The sequence below is a fragment of the Apium graveolens genome, chromosome 6 (genome assembly GCF_009905375.1).
Source record: "Apium graveolens cultivar Ventura chromosome 6, ASM990537v1, whole genome shotgun sequence".
Taxonomy (NCBI): Eukaryota; Viridiplantae; Streptophyta; class Magnoliopsida; order Apiales; family Apiaceae; genus Apium; species Apium graveolens.
The window spans coordinates 10,839,351-10,860,842 of record NC_133652.1 but is presented as its reverse complement, the minus strand read 5'-3'; the positions used below and the strand labels follow the sequence as shown (position 1 = coordinate 10,860,842).

Here is a 21,492-nt window from a genome sequence, read left to right as displayed (position 1 = left end):
GAAAATTCTATTATGGGACACCAGGACTGGGGTTTACATTAGTTTTTAACAATATTAAGAGAGCACGTCATCGGGTTGTTAAAAGAAATCAGCACAAGAAGAGTAAAACTTTAGAAGTAACAAGGATATATGATACGATTCAGGAAATTAAAAAAATGCTCATGTGTAGAATAACAGATATGAATGAACATGAAATGTACGGAAAACGAATCAATATTTCTCCTCAAATCTTTTCTTCCTCTTTGCCAAAATCAAAAAAGTTGTTTTGTGATTCGTAACAGGAAAAATAATGATAATAAATTCAGGTCAGAATAAAGTACTAGCCCCGGATCAGATTGCATTCTTACTTCCTTTTTTCAAGATTGATTCCATTTTTATGGGATATTTGATCTTTACAATTCAATCAATATATTCAAATCAAACTTTTCATTATGCGTCAATATTAATGATTTTTTTATGACAATTAAAATATAATACATTCATTAAAACACCGGAAACAGTGAAAACATACCTCCGCACTCATAATACAGCATGATTGGAAAATAAATAAACGAACTAAATGAATAGTCGTCTTGTTTTCATAAAAATGATGAAAGTTATACTGCTCAGCTGCTAAATTTTTTAATTTACTAATGAAATATTAGAATTTAGTTTAAAGTAATCTGTTGACGTTGGAACAAAAAAAAGGAAGCTGACTTTAAATAAATATATTTGAGAGAAACTAAAAGTAAATTTAAAAAATGGATCCTAGGAAGTTAGTCAAACAGAATCACCTTGTAGGTCCCCCATATCTGATAACTTTTGACAGATTAACAATAATGACAAGAATAACAAAGTTTATCGGAGGAAATCTGGTCCAAGCAAAGCTACTACTGCTAAGTATTTTGGGAATGTTTGGAGTTTAAAAAAAATGTAACTTAGTGTCATATGAGTGATATGTAAATTATTTCATATAAATTATTTAGATATTTAGATAATTTTAATTATAAGTTGGTGACGTGTTTAGTAAATATTCGACTTATAAGTTATATTTTTTTAATAAAAAAATATAAAATTTTGATATAACAATTTAATACATACAAAACTAAACATACCCAATATATCGCGTTTAACTCAGGTCTGAGCAAGGTAAAATTTACACAACCTTCCCCTCATTCTTAAAGAATGAAGAGGTTGTTTCTCGAAAAATCCTCGAGTTCTGTGTGCGTGTAAAAATACGTAAAAAATGAGATGAACAATACGTAAAAAATTGGTATTGATTTGTAAAAATCAATACCAATTTGAATCAAACAAAAATATGATCACTTATTAAAAGTATTTCAAACAAACCTTAGCCCATGATATTATTGACTTACCTAAAATCCACTTTGAAATAATTAATGATGAATAAGTAAAAATCTCGCCAATTTCCAGTGCCATGTGAATGTAAAATTGATAAGATCACGAAGATGTGCATTTATGAATATAAAATTAAAAAGATAATATAAAAAGACATAATTAGAAAAGATATAATTGAAATATAATTCACTTAAAGAGAAGGATTAACGAATATTTACTACATTTACATAAATTTAAGTGGGAAATCGAAAACTGAAAACATAATATGTGAAACAACTGTGCTTACAGATTTTGTAAATAAAAACTATTAGGTTGAGGTATCAATTTACAATTTATCGGTGAATTTTTAAAAAATCGGATGATTTATCATGAATAGATCAAATCAGACAAATATTTTTAATATGCATTTCTAAAGTAAATAATTATTTATTTTCTTAATAATTTACAATATCTATTACATATACTTACACGTGATATACATTCATATATTAAATATAAAAAAAATTGAATTTATAATAATGACTATTACGAACCAAATAAGCAAAAGCATAATGGCAAATGTTAGGTTTTTACACTTTCTATATTTGATGATACATGACCGATTTGAGCTCTCATAACTTAACAGTTCATCAAACTGTGCAATGGTCTTTTGGCCTAATATTGGGCATTTTGTCCTTACCCAAACACGCACTTATTTGTTGAAATTTTGAGATGGATACAAAAATCTCCAGAAAATTATATGAATAGCAACCACTATACCTTACATTCACAAAAAATTTAATATTATATATATATTTGAAAAAAAAATTACAATAATCATTTGTTAAGAACCCGATATTTTAAATATAGCGATAATAAGAACAGACGTATTATGGTCAAACTTATGATTAATATTTGGTTAATTAGATTGTTACTCCCTCTGTTTTTTTATATATGACGTTTGACTTTCTGGCACACATGTTTAGGAGGTTTGACCTTATAGTTAGAATAATTTTTTTGGAAAAATTCTTTTTGTGAATAAAAGTTTTGATCTCATATTTTTATTCAAAAAAAGAATTTTTTTAAAATAATAATTCTAGCTATGTGATCAATCCTCCTAAATATTTGTGTCAAAAAATCAAACGTCATATATTAAAAAACAGAGGGAGTATTACTTTGCATGATTAACTGGTTACTCACAAGTCACAAGCCTTGTCCTAGCGGCTAGCTCTCTGCTGTATCTTCTGTTTCTGACTTTCTGTATTCATGAATTTAATTACGAGTTTAATTTCCCAAATGTTGAAAGTACATTGTTTTTTTGTTAATGGGTGTTTGGTTTTAGGTACTTTGCAGGCTTCTTCTGCAGCCTGGAGTGGACTTTGTCACGTTTTAACCTTTTAAAAACCACTATGCTGATACATTACATATTCAGATCTTTTGATGTTGATGAAATCTTGTTTATTAAGAAGGAAGATCAGTATAAACATTATTTTTGCAAAAGTCTATTATTTCATAGGCCACACATTAGCAAGTTTATAAAAAATGAAAAGGCAGATCATATCAGGGATGATTAAAGAACTGAGGCAGCTCAAAAGCTGAACTCAGTTTGGTTCCAAACTGCTTCAGTTTACCAAAAATGAGGAAATTCGTGTATCCGAGTTGGCGATGGCCAAGAAAATATTCTGGCATACCTCGCAATATTTGTCATTTTGAAACAGTGCAAAAATTTACAGGAACTACCAGAAAGAAAACAAAAGGCAGTAGTTTGGCAATTACATTGTAGTTAATGGAATTTGACAGTGATACTCTTGTAGTGTGTTAGTTTCCTGTGAATACCTCATAATATATGAAATGAAGCAGCTTCTGCAAACCGAAATGCAAGCGATTTAGTACAAAACCTTTTCTTCGTATTTATCTCATAATCGCATAAACAGCTTGTTCTCTATTTAACTCTGTAAACCTTGCAATAAACTTAACCAGCTTTTCTGAACTATATGCAGAAGGTTAATAGAGATTAACAGAATTTAAGAGAACTGAAATAATGATCACACCTCCACCCTAAACAGACAGTAGCCTGAGATTATAAGGATTTTGAGTACAATTTTAAATGGGTAGTTTTGTAATTCTAAGTCAACACCTGTATTTACAAAACTACAGCTACTATTATATGAGGAAATCTTATAATCTCAGGCACAACCCCGCGGACAACCTGAGACACATCAATCCCTTAAATAATACGATCATAGGTTTTAAGCACTCGATGAACATAATGAACATGTTTGAGGATGAGCAGCATCACTGCACCATAATTTGGAGGTGATAAAATGTTCATCTCGACACTTAACTAATCCACGATTAATCGATTATTGGCTTCAGTATTAGCTTCACCAAGAGGCTGTTCTGAGAGAAAAGAGCAGCTGTATCGTAATGCCTGTAGTCATTTTCAATAGCCTGCATAACTGCAAGCTAAATTTTATCAGAATTGACAGAAGGACCAGCTGCTGTGCTGTGCCAAAGCCAATCACTGGCATTATCTGCTGATTTCTTCTGGAACACTAGCAACACCTTGATTATTCTGATCCAACTGAGTGATGATGACCATTGACTGTGGACTAGTCAACTGTTGTAATGGTAACATTTACATTTTAACACCCCAAGCTTTATACTCCCTCCGTCCCGGCCAATTGTTTACATTTGGTTTGGGCACGGATGTTAGGAAATATTTATAAAATAGTGAAAAAAAGAAAGAAAAGTGAGTGAAGTAGCGAGACCATTGATTTTTAATGTATAAAAAGGAAATAGTGGAATAAAAGTAGTGCGAAAAGGGAAAAAAAGTGGGAAAATAGTGACACCCATTTACTATTTGTGGTAAGTTTTGAAATGAAAAAAAAAGTATAAAGAAATGGTTGGAACGGAGAGAATATTTTTATAGATAACATACTGTTTTTTTTTCAAAAGATGATCATAAGAATTAGAATCGGAGAAAGTTTGTTAGTCTTCTATTAATCACTGCCAAGAGAAGGCCCAGATTAAATGATCGATAACCTGAACTACTGATAATTTCCGCCTTTTGATTAATAACTTCATAAAGTACACATCTTTTTATGATGTGAGTTAACATCGAATTATAAAACATGTTTGTTATATTGTAAATTTCTAGCATCGGGAAGAAAACCCTGGACATACACATTAATCTCACTATCACGTAGTCGCGGGACCAGAAATTTAAGTGTTCCGGAATTTTTGATGTTTGTACTGACTAAGGCTCTGTTTGGGATTGCTGTTAAAAATTGCTGTACTGTTAGAAAAAGTGCTGCTGGAAAAAATGCTGTTGTAAAAATCAGATGACTGTTTGTTAATTTTTTTGATTCGTATATGTTTTGATGCAAAAAATTAAAAATAATGATGCTTTTGGTAAGGTTTGATGGTGAAATCAGCATCTGCTTCCCGCAACAGCTGAAAATCAGTTTTTTCTAAAAGTATGGGGGACTTGCTTTTTCTAACAGCAACTTTTAAGTCAAAAGCACTTTTCAGAAAAACAGCTTTTAAATTTTATCAAACAATTTTTTAACTGCTTTTCAGCGAAAAGCTGCTGTTGCTGTCAACAGCAATACCAAACACACCCTAAGATTTGAAACATTTTATTTTTCAAATTCTCAAGAATAACGGAGGCTAAAAGAAATTTTCCACACTAAAAATCCAAAGATCGCTGAGGGTCCAACCTCCCTAGCCTCTCCCCAGGTACCATACAATCAAATAATTCACGAAAAAACAAAATGAAAGAATCAATTGTGTGAATGCAATTGTATTAATCACAAAAAGCCATTCTCATCAAATTACAACAAGAAAAAAGGAGCTATCTGGAAAAACACAATCAAAACACATTTTTTGACCATTGCATGACATATACATAAGTATTTATGAAAAAGAAGTTGATTTTTTGTCAATGAAAAAAAGGAAAAATTATTATCTTTGATCTATCACTTGAATAATCCACCCTTGCTAGCATGGCATTTGACTTTAATCCAATGAACACCATCGCTTGCTCCATGCTTAACTTTCTTCATGCCCTGGGATGCCTTTTCTTTGGTTTTCTCAAGATTTCTCGACATTTTTCCTGATGATCCACCGAGTTTTTTTGGAGGTGGTGGTGGTGGCGCGGGCTTGTTGCTTTTCTTGGGAGGAAATCCCCACAGATCCTCCATTACAAGCACCAGATGTTCTTCTGAAAAATGATCTGTTTTTAAGAAGAAAAATATCAGCTTAATTTATTTGCATGAGATTGCTTTGTCCTCCTAATTTTACACTGGCTTATTTATTGGTCTAAATTTGTAATTAGCCACGGAACTTCAATGATAGTTCTAACGACAAATACGATTAAGAGAGAAATATTAAGTTTCCAAAAACCGTTCCAAAATGCTTAGTTGTCTGTATGTTATTGGTTATTACCTCGTTAATGATATGACCCCCTCATATATTTATTTATATGAGTCCCACTAATAAAATCACGTCATCTGTCATTTTGAAACATATTTTGAAACCATTTTTTGGGTACGTAACACTGCTTCTATTAAAATTCTACACTTGGTCATGATGACTCATTTAGCAACAAAACTCATTCAATCTAAATAAGTAGTACTATTTTTGCAGGCAGCAGACCTCAATCTTTTTTGTTTGCAATCTGTAGCTGTGTGTCTGAGTTGATTTTCTTTTAACATATGATCATCTCTCAGGGAAGGGACCATGAAAATGGACAAAGATATAAAACGCGCAAATGACGCTGGATCCAAATGTCAGTATACTGGATGACACTCTTCTGGTGTACACTTGAACTATACTAACTACACTATGCAACTGATCAATCTACTGCATTATCTATGACATGCTAATACAAGTTGTCAATTAATAACAAGGGTTTGGACATTTCGTTAGGTAAGTTAAGATAACATTATAAATCACAAGTCCTCAGACTCTTACCAAACAACTAATGGCAAACTGGAGGTGCATACTGACAAATTTAAATAAGTAATTTTCTACTAGCAAACCAGTCTGGCTTATTAGTTTGTTACAGTACATTCATCTAAACATTCATAGTTATTCAAAAACACAATAATTTAGTTATCAATTAATAGTACATCAACTTGAATTTTATAGTTATACCAGCCATAAGAATTTAAGGGACGTTTGATTCATAGTTAATGAGCCTGCTTAACGGGAATCAGAAACCATTTCATGTTTTGACGTTTGGAATTAGCACCTTGCGTTGATTGGTTATATGGAATGGGAACCTCATTTCCTGTAGATGGTTCGTTACCTTATGCCTCCTCGGATTTAATATCATTCTCATTCTTATTCCTTAGTTACCTAAACCAACTAAATAGACACTCCAATCTTGTGGCTTAAAGTATACCAATCTGAGTTGTCCTTTTATGGGAACATCTCTGTGGAATGACAAAAATCTTCATTCCAAACTCATTTTAGCCTTTTCTCTTTGTTTCTCTTGTAGTTTAGAATATAAACAGGGACCATCCTCAGTATCATCTTTTAGTTCTTGTCCGCATCCAATTGCACCTCAACTTGGTTGCAATCTCGACTTATATAATGAAGAACAAGCATAATCGAATGACTTTTATATCATATCAGATTTGTCGCTAATGTACTATTTTAACTGATGTCAACAATCAAATTTTCCTAACAAAAATATCTCTTAAGAACAACACAATCACATTATAGACCAGACCAGATTAGCCCACCAGATTAATATTTTAAACGTATCGGTATTAGTATAAGGATAAAAGCTTATCAGATAAGCCCCGATGAAACGTACCATACTAAGGGAGGCCCCTTGATGTGTAGTATAACCTACCATATATTCAATTATCTGCATACTTAACTCCTATCAACAAGAATGGCTAATGAACCTTAGAAATGGTATTATTTTTTTTCAATCAAAAAACAGAGAGCAGAGACAGAGTAGTTTGTGTCAAACTGTGCTGTTACACGAGCTTAGTATTGACTAAGATTTTAATGAAAAAACTGATAATTCTATAAACGTAGGGTACAACAGATGTTAGGATGTGATGAAAAATCTCATCCTTTTTGTCATCCAATTAGCAAACTTTGACCTTTGCAAATTATTCCTCAAGTCACATTGATGCAACTTGCTACCAGCTCTTTTTTCCACTAAATGTTCCATTCCTACAATTCAACGGTCTACAATTTTTACTCACACCCGCGGTCCGAATCAAGGCTGAACTGAAAATTTTAGTAGAGATTTTTTTTTTCAAAACCCAACTTTTAGTTAAATGTTAGTATAAAAAAGTTTCAAAATACCTAGCTAGCATCCAAAAATTAGCGATCATTCATTTTAGCCTAGCCTGTTTCGTAATCTTGGTTCCACCACTGGTTACACCTTTAGTTTGGTTCATTTTTTCCGGCTTGAGAGCCCTCCCTTCATACTCAACCTATATAAACAAATGCGAAGTATATTTAAATGAAATAAGTTTTCTCGAACCCTATAAACAATTTTCTCAACTCTCTGAAATGGGAACTCATACTTCTCCTTTGCCTTCCCAAACATATGAGAAGGACTTTGATGATCAAAACAATAAGTTTGGCTCAGATTCGTCAATGAGCCCCTCTATATCCTCTCAACCAAGTCTACCTTCAGTCCCATCTCTAAACAAATTATCGCAAGAAATATTTACCATTCACCACCGCTGCATATCCACCTTGAAGGGCCACTCCTCAAATGTATTCTCCCTAGCCCTCTCCGGAAAACATCTTTACAGTGGCTCTTCCAATAGTGAATTGCGCGTATGGAGCCAAACCCCATCGGATCAATACAATTCAACGAATAACATAGTCTCCTCATGCAAGAGTGCAGTTAAGTGCATAGTGATTTTGGGTGATAAACTATTTAGTGCTCATCAAGATCACAAAATTCGTGTTTGGAAAATCGATCATAATTCACCAAGCCAAAACCACAAATGCATATCCACATTACCAACACTTAATGACCGTGTCACGGGACTCTTTTCGGGAAAAAATTCTGTTGAAACAGGGAAGCACAAGAAGTCCACCTGGGTGCATCATGATACAGTGTCAGCTCTAGCCTTATCGATAGATGGTTCATTTCTTTACTCAGCTTCATGGGATCGCACGTTCAAAATATGGAGAACATCGGATTACAAGTGCTTAGAGTCTGTTTCGAATGCTCATGATGATGCTATCAATGCCATAGTCTCATCTAACGATGGCTACATTTATACTGGTTCAGGTGACAGAAAAATTAAGGTGTGGTGCAAGAATGGAGATAATAAACATTCACTAGTCGATACTTTAGAGGAACACAAGTCCGCGGTAAATGCTTTGGCACTAAGTAGTGACGGGGATATTTTATATTCAGGTGCTTGTGATCGGTCTATAATCGTGTGGGAGAAAACAGAAGGTAGTGGACATATGGCCGTAACCGGGGCACTTAGAGGACACGCGAAGGCAATTTTGTGTTTAGCAGTGGTTTCGGATATACTGTGCAGTGGATCAGCTGATAAAACAGTACGAATTTGGAGAAGAAAAACTGATAGAAGCTATTCTTGTTTGGCAGTGTTGGAAGGACACACAGGGCCAGTTAAATGTGTCACTGCAGCTATGGATTATTCTGGTGCTGCTGATAGTAATGTAGCACCAACTGATACTACTCCTTATTTGATTTACAGTGGCAGTTTGGACTGTGATGTCAAGGTTTGGCAAATATGGGTTCCATTTTTATAGTTTCTTAAGGGCCTTTTTGTTTTGTACAGGAGCTGCATTTTTGTTGCTGAGAAATGTATGAAAAGGTTGAGCAAAAGGTCTGTCCTGGTTTCTTATAATAAATCTTGTAATGTTATGAGTATTCAATCTTGGTGGGTTTCTCTGGTAAAAAAAAATATTGGTGGTTTTCATCGAAGTTGCACAATTGTCTAAAAAACGTCTACATATCTAGTTATTTACTGTCGTTTGACTTTTGTGCACACATTTCCTAAGTACTTTGATCGCATAGTTAAAATAATAATTTTTAAAATTTTCTTTTGTAAATAAAAATATATAACTAAAACTTTTATTCAGAAAAAAAAATTTAAAAATTATTAATTTAACTATGTGATCAATGGACTTAGAAATTTGTGCACAAAAGTCTACCTGACATCAAAAAACAGAGGGAGTATTAGGCTAGGAGTTTAAATTCTGAGACTAATGTTTTGGTATTTATGGTTGTTGAGACTCCCGGTTTCGTACATGTTCGTGTAATGGCAGTTTTAAACCTTGTTCCACTTAAACAAGCAAGTTGAGCAATTAACAAATCCTAATGGTCCAAGTTCTTAGCTGGTATTGCATAGCCCATGATTCGTGTCAAGAAAACAATATCATTTAATTTAGGGGTGTTCAGAATCGTGTTTAAAGATGCACAAAAAATCTAGACCCGAAAATCTGGCTCGATCTGATCCAGTTAAAACCCGGCCCGGGTTTAGGGCCTCGACGGACCCTATATTTTGAGGGAAAGCCCGACCCGACCCGACCCTTTATTTGGTCAGAAAACCCAGAGTCAACTAATATGTTGCAGCAGATTAATTTCTAGTGAATCAAAATTAATTTGATTTAATTGGAAATTAACTGGAATATCATCTATAAATATTTCAGAATTCTCTGCATATTTATTTTTCAAAATTCAAAATTTAGCTTGGAATTTTTCAAATTATGAGAAAACTGTCTAAATGGTAATTTACATTTTCAATATGTGAAACATAAGACGGAACCAAAAAGAACAAAAGTATATAGAGAACTGAGTTCTCGATATGTCTAACTGACTTCTCGACAAGTCATTTTGAGACTTCTCGATAGAGTTCTCGATAAGTCATTTCCTTGACTTCTCGACAAGCCTCATTATGACTTCTCGATAAGTCATTGTAGAGATCTCGATATGTTAATTCATAGAGTTCTCTACAAGTATCCATTTGTAGACTTCTCGATAACTTAGAACTGGAATAATTTAATTCAATAAATTATTTTAGTAAAATACTTTTGATACAAAATCATTCTAATTTTATTTTGATTTATTCAAATAAAAAATTTGGTCAAAAAAACCCAGAGTCAACGTCAAGCCCTGACCGAAATCGGCCAGGATTCCCGGTCGAAGACTCCTGATCGAAGAGACGCACGACCAGAACTAAATGGGAGCGTTATTCGGTCAAACTAGAAATAATCCTGACGGAAATTCGGCCAGGTTTCTGGTCGACCACTCCTGCCCGAAATGAGCTCCGATAAGGGCTATTGGGATCTTAATTCGACCAGAATCCTGGTCGAAAATGGGTATTAAAAAAAAGAGAAAAAAGAAAGAAAGGAGAGGAAAATTCAGAAAAATAATGATTTCTGAGATAATTTCCTTAAAAATTAAAGAAAACGTTTGAAAAATTATTAATGTTTTCTAAAAATTAAGGAATAATTTCCAGAAATATGGAAAATTACTGAAAATTTCTGAAAAATAGGGGAAAATCCCAGAAATTAAGGGAAAATTCCTGTAAATTAAGGGAAAATTCCTGAAAAATAGGAAAAATCCCAGAAATTAAGGGAAAATTCCTGAAAATTAAGGAAAAATACCAGAAAATTCCTAAATAATAGGAATAAGGTAAAAAAAGTGACGGGGAGGTTCTAAAGCAACCCTGAAGCCACGTACAAGGCAAATCGTTGTAGATGTGTAGGTCGCTCCACACTTTACGTAAAAAAAGATACCATGTAAGGGAACAAATGAACTTAACTTCTACAAAATCTTTTACGATTTCCCAAAAGTTGGAGGGCAAATGATAGGGGATAAAATAAACCTTGATTACATCATTAATATTGCATTAATTATACCTAGGACTGCAAGACCCATTAAAGAAGGCCGTATGTATGATATTCAGACCAAGAAGGTTAATACATTGATCAGGCCCAAGAAGGTTAACACATTGATCAGGCCCAAGAAGGTTAACACATTGATCAGGCCTGATAGAGCAAAAAAGTCTCAATAGCCCAGAATATTAATTAATTTCGTAATTAATTAATAAGGGATAAATCAGCTAATAAGTAAAGTCCAAATAAGGACACAATTCCTTGGAGGTTGGCCTCCAAGAAATCTCATAGGATAAGGAATCAATTTCCTAGTTCCTAGGACTCTAAAGTCCATTCTAATTATGAGACTTGCCCACCAAGTCTCCTAACTTTAGTCAAATTCAAGGACTCCCAACATCTATATAAGGGGCCTCACCCCACAAATCAGAACTACGTTTTTTGACTTGATCCTTGGCAATCAGCAAGGTACGTAGGCATTTTGTTAAGGCAGATCGAGTCACGAGACACAAGAGCAGTCAAATCGAGCCTCGAAGCTCACGAACCCTAGAACTAATACACCCTAGTTTTCAATCCATAACATTTGGAGCCGTCTGTGGGAAAGAATAACAACAACCATGGTGAGAACACGGAGCGGGAGCAACGCCCCCGAAGGTATACCAGCTGGGACAACCCAACCAATTTCGTCAGTAGTGGAGATACCCCCGCATTCGACCTATGCCACCACCCAAGGAGGAACCCAGATAGAGGCAACTGAGCCTCAGCCACAAGGGACGAGTCCCCCGGCTCCTCAAAGGACGAATTCCCAACTTCAGCATCTACATGCACGTGTGAATTCTCGACCCGTTGGGTATGAGTATTCAACTATTGTGACCACTATCCCCCCTTATGGGATGCCCCTATACTGTTAAGTGGCATTTATGCCCACTTAGAATGCTGTATAAAGGCTTGAATTAATGTTTTGTACTCAAGTTGTTTGTATTTTTGATGTGTTTTTGTAGTGTTTTTGCATTTTAGGCATATTACAGGGATCCAGGGGATTTAGCATTGTTTTGATGCTAAAATGGTGTTAGGAATTATCGTGAAGAACGCTTGTGCAAAGACCGTCAAGAACCGGCAATTAAAAAAAAAGCAAAATCAGAAGTTTTTCCAAAAAGACGGCGCGCCTGCGCCGGTATGCGAGGCGGCCGCGCCAGAAGTACAGAAGGTCAGCGCGCCCGCGCTGGTGAAGCGCGCGCCTGCGCCAGGTCGGGATGAAAGAATCCTAATTCTCTTATAATTCTGATTTCTGGGCTTCTAATCTGCATGGGCTGCTATATAATGACAACTTAAGATCATTTTTCAATAAGGAGACATAACAGAGCTTAAGGAGAGATCGACGAGAAGACCTATAGCACAATTCAACTAAGGCGAAGAAGACCTAGTTTATTCTTCTGATTCTTTGTTCTAAGTTGTAATCTTGGATGCTCGTTTCTTGTTTGTTGAACCTATACTCTTGTTACGTACTTGGTTTATTATTTATTCAGTATAAAGACTACGTTTATTATACCATGCTTTCATCGGAACCCATGTTGATGATGAGTCCGATTATGGGCTAATCGTTATCGTGGGATTTTAACAGATTTACTTATGAATTTCTTTAGTTAATTTGTTTCAATACCTTAGTGTGTGGTGATTGTATGATATCCTAGTATTGGTTGTGCTTATTCGTCTTATGAGCGTCGCAAACTTATAAGATAACGTGTTAATCTCTAATGAAGCGAAAGTGAATTTAGGGGTTTAGAACTTGTCATGCTAGCATAGGTTCATGTATTTGATATGCATGATTCGTAGGTAATTTTAACCATCTTAATTGCCCTATGTAATCATTATAGATAACTTGCGCAATAAACCGTTATGTTGTCAAATTCTATAGACATATAGGGTCTCAATATAATTGGTGTCTATTCAGCTTCTATCTCTTTTGTGGATGTCTGGTAGTAGGGTACTCGTACAACGAAAGTTGGCGTTTACTAGTTTCGTGTTGTCTGATTAATGTCATCACCATTACATGCTAAGGTTAAGAACAAAAAGGCTATTGAATGAAGTAGTAATGAAGTTAGAATCCCATGTTTGTGTCATATATTAATCAATCCCTTTTTAATCTCTTAGTTAATGTTCTTTAGTATAATCTCTTAGTTAAGCATAGTTATAAACAATCTCAAATTGTGATCATCTTAGCATTGAATAATAACCATAACATTGTTGCATAAGTACATTGATTAAAATTAACCTAAACTAGTCTCTGTGGGAACAAACTAGAATTAATTCTATATTACTTACGATCGCGTATACTTGCGTGAATATTAGCGCGTGTTTTCGTCCTAATAAGTTTTTGGCGCCGCTGCCGGGGACTCGGTGTTAATTTTTAGTTTATTTGCTTTACATCAGTGTTCGTTAAAGTTCATTGAATCAGATATTTTACTTACTTGTTATTTGTTGCTTTTTCAGGTACTCTAGAGAGCGTGTATGCTAACGCGTTCTCAACTTCGAAAGAGAACACTGGATAAAGTAGAGGAGAAAGTTGAAGAAGAAATCTTAGTTGAGAAAGAAGAAGAAGCTCTTGTTGCAATGGGTGAACCAGAAGCGAATATAAAGGCTTTGATGGACTATTCTCAGCCGAAGATCAATGATATTCAGTCTAGCATTTTCCGAACAGCCATCGCGGCTAACACTTTTGAAATCAAAGCTAGCACGATTCAGATGATATAGAATTCAGTTCAGTTTGGGGGTTCTCCAACGGAAGATCCCAATATGCATATTCGAGATTTAATCGAGATTTGCGACACTTTCAAATTCAACAATGTTACTAAAGATGTTATTATGCTAAGGCTTTTCCCGTTTTCTCTGAGGTATAAAGCTAAAAGCTGGTTACATTCTCTACCACTGGGCTTTATCACCAAATGGGAAGAACTCGCTCAAAAATTCCTTACTAAGTTCTTTCCTATGGCGAAGACAACTACAATCATGAATGCTCTTACTCAATTTGCGCAGTAGTCTGGAGAGTCTTTATGTTAGCCTTGGGAGCGATATAAGGAGATGCTTAGGAAGTGTCATCACCATGGGATGCCTGACTGGATGATCATTAACTGCTTCTATAATGGTTTGGGTGCAACTTCTAGACCCATGCTTGATGCAGCATCATGTGGAGCCTTGTGGGCTAAAAGCTACGATGAAGTGTATGAATTGATTGAACTGATGGCTGCTAATGAATACCAGAATCTTTCTCAGAGACTAACTCAAGACAAGGTAGCAGGAATTCTAGAGGTAGATGCAGCTACTGCTATAGCTGCTCAGCTAAAGGCTTTGACGATGAAGGTGGATTCTTTGGCTAATTATGGAGTTAATCAGATCACTAGTGTGTGTGAGCTTTGTGCTGGTGCCCATGAGACGGAGCGGTGTGCTATTTCTAGTGAATCAACTCAGTTCGTAAACAACTTTCAGAGGTCGCAGCAACCAGTTCCAGCCACCTATCATCCCAACAACCGCAATCATCCTAACTTCAGCTGGAGCAATACTCAGAATGCGGTACAATAGCCTTATCAAGAGTATGCGGCAAGGCAATACAACCCTCATGGTTTTCAGTAACCACAATATACACCAAGACAACAACTCCAGCTGCAACAATCTAATGAAAAATCTGAATTAGAGGAGTTGAGGCTCATGTGTAAGAGCCAAGCAGTGTCTATCAAGACCCTGGAGAATCAAATTGGGCAGATTGCGAATGCCTTGCTGAATCGTCAACCTGGCTCACTACCTAGTGACACAGAAGTTCCAGGCAAGAAGGAAGCTAAAGAGCAGGTTAAGGCAATCATGTTGAGGTCTGGGAAGGTTGCAAATCCCGAAAAATCTCAAGTTTCGGAAGATGAAGTTGTGGTTGAGGAAGAAGTACAGAAGAAAGCAGAAGTGGAACTAAGGAAGACTACTGTGGAACACACTCCTCTTGAGGGTAATACAGGTGAGAAATGGATCTATCCTCCACCTCCTTTTCCTAAGAGGCTGCAGAAGAAAAAGCTTGATAAGCCGTTTGAGAAGTTTCTGGAGGTGTTCAAGATACTTCATATCAATATACCTTTCGCTGAAGCTCTTGAACAGATGCCTAGTTATGCGAAGTTTATGAAAGGTATTCTCTCTCGGAAAGTGAAGCTTGATGACTTAGAGACCGTTGTTCTCACGGAGGAATGCGGTGTTGTTCTGCAACAGAAGTTGCCTCCAAAGCTTAAAGATCCTGGAAGCTTCACTATTCCTTGCACTATCGAAAACTTGTTGTTCGATAAGTGTTTGTGTGTTTTGGGAGCTAGCATCATTCTGAGGCTTGTCTGTCTTCAAAAAGTTGGATTTACCTGATCCAAAGCCTACTTATATGTCCTTGTAGTTGGCTGATCGCTCTATTACATATTCACGGGGCATTGTGGAGGATGTCTTGGTCAAGGTGGACAAACTCATCTTTCCTGCAGACTTTGTAATTCTTGATTTCGAGGAGGATAAGAAGATTCCCATAATCTTGGGAAGACCATTCTTGGCTACTGGCCGAACCTTGATAGATGTGCAGAAGAGTGAGCTTACCATGCGAGTACTGGATCCGGATGTGACTTTTAATGTATTCAATGCCATGAAATTCCCGACTGAAAATGAGGAGTGCTTAAAAGTGGAGTTGGTCGATTTTGTGGTTACTTCAGAACTTGATCAAATGCTAAGGTCTGATGCCTTAGAGAAGGCCTTGTCGGGGAATTCAGATAGCGAAGATGACGAAAGTGATGAGCAGTTGCAATATTTGAATGCTTCTCCTTGGAAGATAAGGCTGGATATGCCTTTTGAATCTCTTGAAATGCCAGAACTAAAAAATGTTGAGGGGCGACTCAAGCCTTCTATTGAGGAAGCTCCTACATTAGAGCTTAAGCCATTGCCTAAACACTTAAGTTATGTTTTTTTAGGTGATGCATCTACTTTGCCTGTTATTATTGCACTGACCTTTCAGGTAGTGATTAGGAAAAGCTCTTGAGAACCTGAGAGAGTTCAAATTGGCAATTGGTTGGACTATAACAGATTTCAAGAAAATCAGCCCTTCTTATTGTATGCATAAAATTTTGCTAGAGTAAGGTAGCAAGCCAACGGTTGAGCAACAGATAAGGCTTAATCCGATAATGAAAAAGGTTGTGAAGAAGGAAATTCTAAAGTGGCTAGATGCAGGGATCATCTATCATATTTCTGACAGTTCGTGGGCGAGCCCAGTTCAGTGTGTGCCGAAGAAATGAGGTATCACTGTTATTGCGAATGAGAAGAATGAGCTCATCCCTACTCGAACAGTCATGTGGTGGAGAGTTTGCATGGACTACAGGAAGCTGAACAAAACCACAAGGAAGAATCACTTCCCTCTTCCCTTTATTGATCAGATGCTTGACAAGTTGGATGTGCATGAGTACTATTGTCTTCTGGATGGCTATTCGGGGTATAACCAGATTTGCATTGCTCCAGAGGATCAGGAAAATACTACCTTTACTTGTCCATTTGGTACTTTCGCCTTCAGAAGAGTTTCTTTTGGGTTATGTGGAGCACCTGCCATATTTCAGAGATACATGATGACTATCTTCTCTGATATGATTGGTCAGAATGTGGAGGTGTTCATGAATGATTTCTTTGTGTTCGGTGATTCTTTTGACGAGTGCTTGCAAAATCTTGGTGCCGTTCTTAAAAGGTGTGTTGAGACCAATCTGGTTCTCAACTGGGAGAAATGTCACTTTATGGTGCGACAGGGCATTATTCTTGGGCACAAGGTCTCTAGTAAAGGTCTTGAGGTGGATAAAGCCAAGGTGAGGGTCATTTAAAACCTTCTTCCACCAATTTCCGTTAAGGGAGTCCGCAGTTTTCTTGGTCATGCGGGTTTCTATAGGCGGTTAATCAAAGACTTCTCAAAAATTTTAAAACCCTTGTGCAATCTTCTAGAGAAAGATGTTCCTTTCAAGTTTGATGATAAGTGCCTTGCTGTTTTCAAGATCTTAAAGAAGAATTTAATCACGGCACCTGTCATAACTGCACCTGATTGGAATGAGCCTTTTGAGATGATGTGCGATGCAAGTGACTATGCGGTTGGAGCAGTTCTTGGGCAGAGAAAGAACAACATATTTCATGTGGTCCACTATGCTAGTAAGACCCTCAATGGTGCTCAACTGAACTATACTATTACTGAAAAAGAACTCTTAGCCATTGTCTACGGTTTTGAGAAATTTTGATCTTATTTGCTTGGGACGAAGGTGACAGTTTTCACTGATCATGCTGCGATTCGCTATCTCGTCTCAAAGAAGGACTCAAATCCTAGATTAATTCGTTGGGTTCTTTTACTTCAGGAATTTGAGTTAGAGATCAAGGACAGGAAAGGTACCGAGAATCAAGTCGCTGATCATCTCTCTCGTTTGGAAGATCCAAGCGCAACTTCACAGGATAAGACATTGATTAATGATTCTTTTCCCGATGAACAGTTGTTTGGGGTGCAAGAAGAAGAACCGTGGTTCGCAGACATTGTGAACTACCTTGTGAGCAATATTATGCCTCCAGACTTGTCTTCTGCTCAAAGGAAGAAGTTTCTTCATGAGGTGAAGTGGTACATGTGGGATGAGCCATTTTTGTTTAGGCAAGGAGCTGACCAAATCATCAGGAGATGTATTCTGTACAACGAAACGGGGGGGGGGGGGATCTTGCGAGACTGTCATTCGACTGTTTATGGAGGCCACTATGGTGGAGAAAAGACAGCAGCTCGTATCCTTCAAACGGGATTCTTTTGGCCTACATTATTTAAGGATGCTCATCAATTCGTTTTGAAATGTGATCGATACCAACGTGTTGGTAATATATCCAAGAGGGATGAGATGCCTCATTGCCTCTTAATGTGCTTCTCGAGATTGAGGTCTTCGACGTTTGGGGAATTGACTTTATGGGGCCATTTGTCTCATCTTGCAATAATCAGTATATCTTGTTGGCGGTTGATTATGTGTCAAAATGGGTTGAAGTCAAGGCTTTTCCAACAAATGATGCGAAAATAGTGCTGAATTTTCTTCATAAGCAGATATTCACAAGATTTGGGACTCCAAGAGTCATAATCAGTGACGAGGGATCGCATTTCTGCAATTGCAAGTTCACTGCCATGATGCAATGATATAATGTGAATCATCGCATTGCTACAGCCTACCATCCTCAAACTAATGGTTAAGCTGAAGTGTCTAACAGAGAGATCAAACACATTTTAGAGAAACTTGTATGTCCATCAAGGAAGGATTGGTCTTTGAAGTTGAATGAAGTTGTTTGGGCATATCGGACAGCGTATAAGACTCCGCTAGGTATGTTACCGTTTCAGTTGGTTTATGGTAAGGGGTGTCATTTGCCTGTGGAGCTAGAACACAAAGCATATTGGACTTTGAAGAAGTTAAACCTTGATTTGGATGCAGCCGGTAAGAAGATGATGCTTCAATTGAATGAACTCAATGAGTTTCGACTTCATGCGTATGAGAACAACAAAATGTATAAGGAGAAAGTCAAGAGATGGCACGATAAGGGTCTAATGCTCAAATCATTTGTGCCGGGGCAACAAGTTCTTTTGTTTAACTCTCGTCTCCGTCTTTTTCCTGGAAAGTTGAGGTGGTCAGGGCCGTTTGTTATCAAAACTGTGTTTCCACATAGAACGGTGGGGATTTTTGAAAATGATCCAGGCCAAACATTCAAGGTAAATGGACAGCGATTGAAGCATTACTATGCGGATACGGCAAACCGCGAGGTGGTTAATGTTATTTTATTGACCATTTGATCTCAGGGATTCTACGTCAAGCTAACGACATAAATCAAGCGCTTCTTGGGTGGCAACCCAAGTTTTTTGTACATTAGTAGATAGAGGAAGAAGAAAAGAAGGAGAAAAACACAAAAAAATCAGAAAAAGAAAAAAATTCAGTGCCAACTACAAAAGCACGGCGTGCCCGCATTGAGGAGCGGGGCAGCCGCATTGGTTTTCCAGAAGTACGGCGCGCCCGCGCTGCCAGGCGGGGTGGCCGCGCTAGGTCCCTGGTTCTGGGAAAAAAAGAGAGGCAGTAAATCGAGACTTTGATTACAAAATCAATTCCTACCCGAATTTCCCTCCACTTCCCATAATTTCTGTTCCAAATCAATTCCATTACCCCCATTACTCCCATTAATCCCACTTTTTTCCATAACTAATTCTCTCCCAAATTCCTATATATACACACACTTACAAACAAAACTTCTCCATCATTTCTCAAATTCTCAAACACATAATTCTCTCTTATACACTTCTATTCACTCATACTTATCCACCCAAAAGACAACGAACCCAAGTTAGCAGAGCACCACCGATTTTTCGAGTGTGGGTGGTGTGAGGCCTAGGTTTTCAACTCTGGAGGCTGAGGCGGAGTATGCGAGGCTGCTTTCGAAGCCCATAGCCAAGGAACGAGGTTTTCTGCCATCGAGAAGGGATGGTAAGTTGTTGGAGATGATTGTGGAGATGGGTTGGATTACTTTTTGTGAGGCACCCGCTGCGGTACCTATGAGTGTGGTTCGCGAGTTTTATGCGAATGCAAAGACGGACAAGAACGGTTTTACTGTGGTGAGAGGGTTGACTGTGGATTACAGTGCGGAGGCCATTCATCGGGTGATAAATCAACCCGAGAGACAGCTGGAGCAGGAGGATTGGAATGCGAAGACCGGTGATGATTTTGACTTGGATTTGATAGTTGCTACATTGTGTGTGCCTGAGACTCATTGGAAGTTCAAGAAGGGCGCGAACGAGTATGCCACTTTCCCTGCCTCGTGTACGAACAGGTTTGTACGTGCATGGAATTCTTTTATTTGTGCCAACATCATGCCATCTTCTCACGTGCATGATGTTACTGTGGAGCGTGCACGGTTAGTGCGGGGCATTTTTCAGGGAGATTATGTGGATCTCGCGATGGTGATTTATCAGGGTATCTTGAGGTATCTGTGAGGCAGCACTACGAGTTATATTCCCTATGCATCAATTGTGACGAAGCTGTGTGTGGCGGTTGGAGTTCATTGGTCCGCACACGAGCAGCTGCAACTTCCGAGTGCCCCGATTGATAGTTCGACATTGTTGAGTATGCATGAGTGGTACGGTGGTAAGCCTGATACGAAGGGGCTTGGATATTCTTATGACCATTCCCCAGGTGAACGTCCAGCACCTCAAGCATATGTTGGTGGGACGACTCAGGCGAGCAGGGCAGCTTGGAGAGCCGAGTTGGGAGAGGCTGGTCCTTCGCGGTCGCAGCAGCAGTAGCAGCAGGGGGAGGCACATGACAGTGTTGGTTTGAGTTCAGCGCAATATAGGCGCTTGATGAGGAGGATGGATGCGATGCATGACATCCATAGTCGGTTTGCACAGGACCTTACCCAGGCATTGGGGACTACATTTAGAGCTACATGAATTGATATCCAGTGGCCAGTATTCGGTGAGGACTCTGTGTACCCGCCTCCAGACACTCCTGACACACCACCCATGAGGGTGATGACCCTGATTATGAGTAGGTATGCCTGATTCCTTACTATTACCTTCACTGAGGATAGTGAATATTTTAAGTTTGGGGGTAGTAGTTAAGGAATATATGTTTGTGTGTGTCTCATATAGTTTGCATATTCATGATAGTTTAGTTTATATAGTTGTATATTTATCATGTAGTTTTTTTATTTTATTTTGTTTTCATTTTGTTATTAGTATGTTGCATATAGTTTCATTCATGTGCATTATAACATGATCCCTTAGTTAATTTTTCCGATCAATTTGTGATATTGATGCAAGTGTGGTGATGTCATATTTAGGGATGTTAAGTCTTATCGAGTTGATTTGCATGCTAGAAACAATAAATTTCACTAAGTCTTATAGGTTGCTTGAGTGCTAGATCATGATCATGTTTATTAGTTTGTTGAGGTTTAATCACTTATTTATATTTAAAATTTAGGATATTCACTTAATGATAAAATAACATGGAAATTTAAAAATTGGAGGAAAAAAATTTGGATTTCATTGCTAGTTGTTGTGACTAGGTGTAAATGGCTAGTAGCCGACTCATTTTATATGAGTAGTCTAGGGTTGAACGAGATGGAGCGAAATGCACTCGTTCAGAAATTGTTGAAAAAAAAGAAAAAAATCAGAAAAAAAAGAAAAAAATCAGAAAAAAAAGAAAAGATAAAATGTGTGTTTATGCATAATTGATCACGAGTGGGCTCTTTAATACTCGAGTTATTAAGTTCTTAGGGGACTTT

At 37.2% G+C, this 21,492-nt stretch overlaps 1 protein-coding gene and 1 non-coding gene across 2 annotated transcripts; one reads left to right on the top strand and one right to left on the bottom strand.

The window, feature by feature from the left end:
- The first annotated feature begins 7,674 nt into the window (after positions 1 to 7,674).
- LOC141663884 (protein JINGUBANG-like) lies at positions 7,675 to 9,279 on the top strand. Its single transcript, XM_074469733.1, has one exon. It carries the CDS (start codon positions 7,861 to 7,863, stop codon positions 9,088 to 9,090), a length of 1,230 nt encoding a protein of 409 aa, XP_074325834.1. The 5' UTR covers positions 7,675 to 7,860; the 3' UTR covers positions 9,091 to 9,279.
- Positions 9,280 to 14,178: 4,899 nt separating this feature from the next.
- LOC141669761 (small nucleolar RNA R71) lies at positions 14,179 to 14,285 on the bottom strand. The gene has a single exon (XR_012554022.1). It is a non-coding gene; the product is annotated as a small nucleolar RNA R71 (small nucleolar RNA).
- Positions 14,286 to 21,492: the final 7,207 nt, after the last annotated feature.

Coding starts and splice junctions, on each gene's coding strand:
- LOC141663884 (XM_074469733.1), top strand. CDS start 7,861: ATGGGAACTCATACTTCTCCTTTGCCTTCCCAAACATATGAGAAGGAC.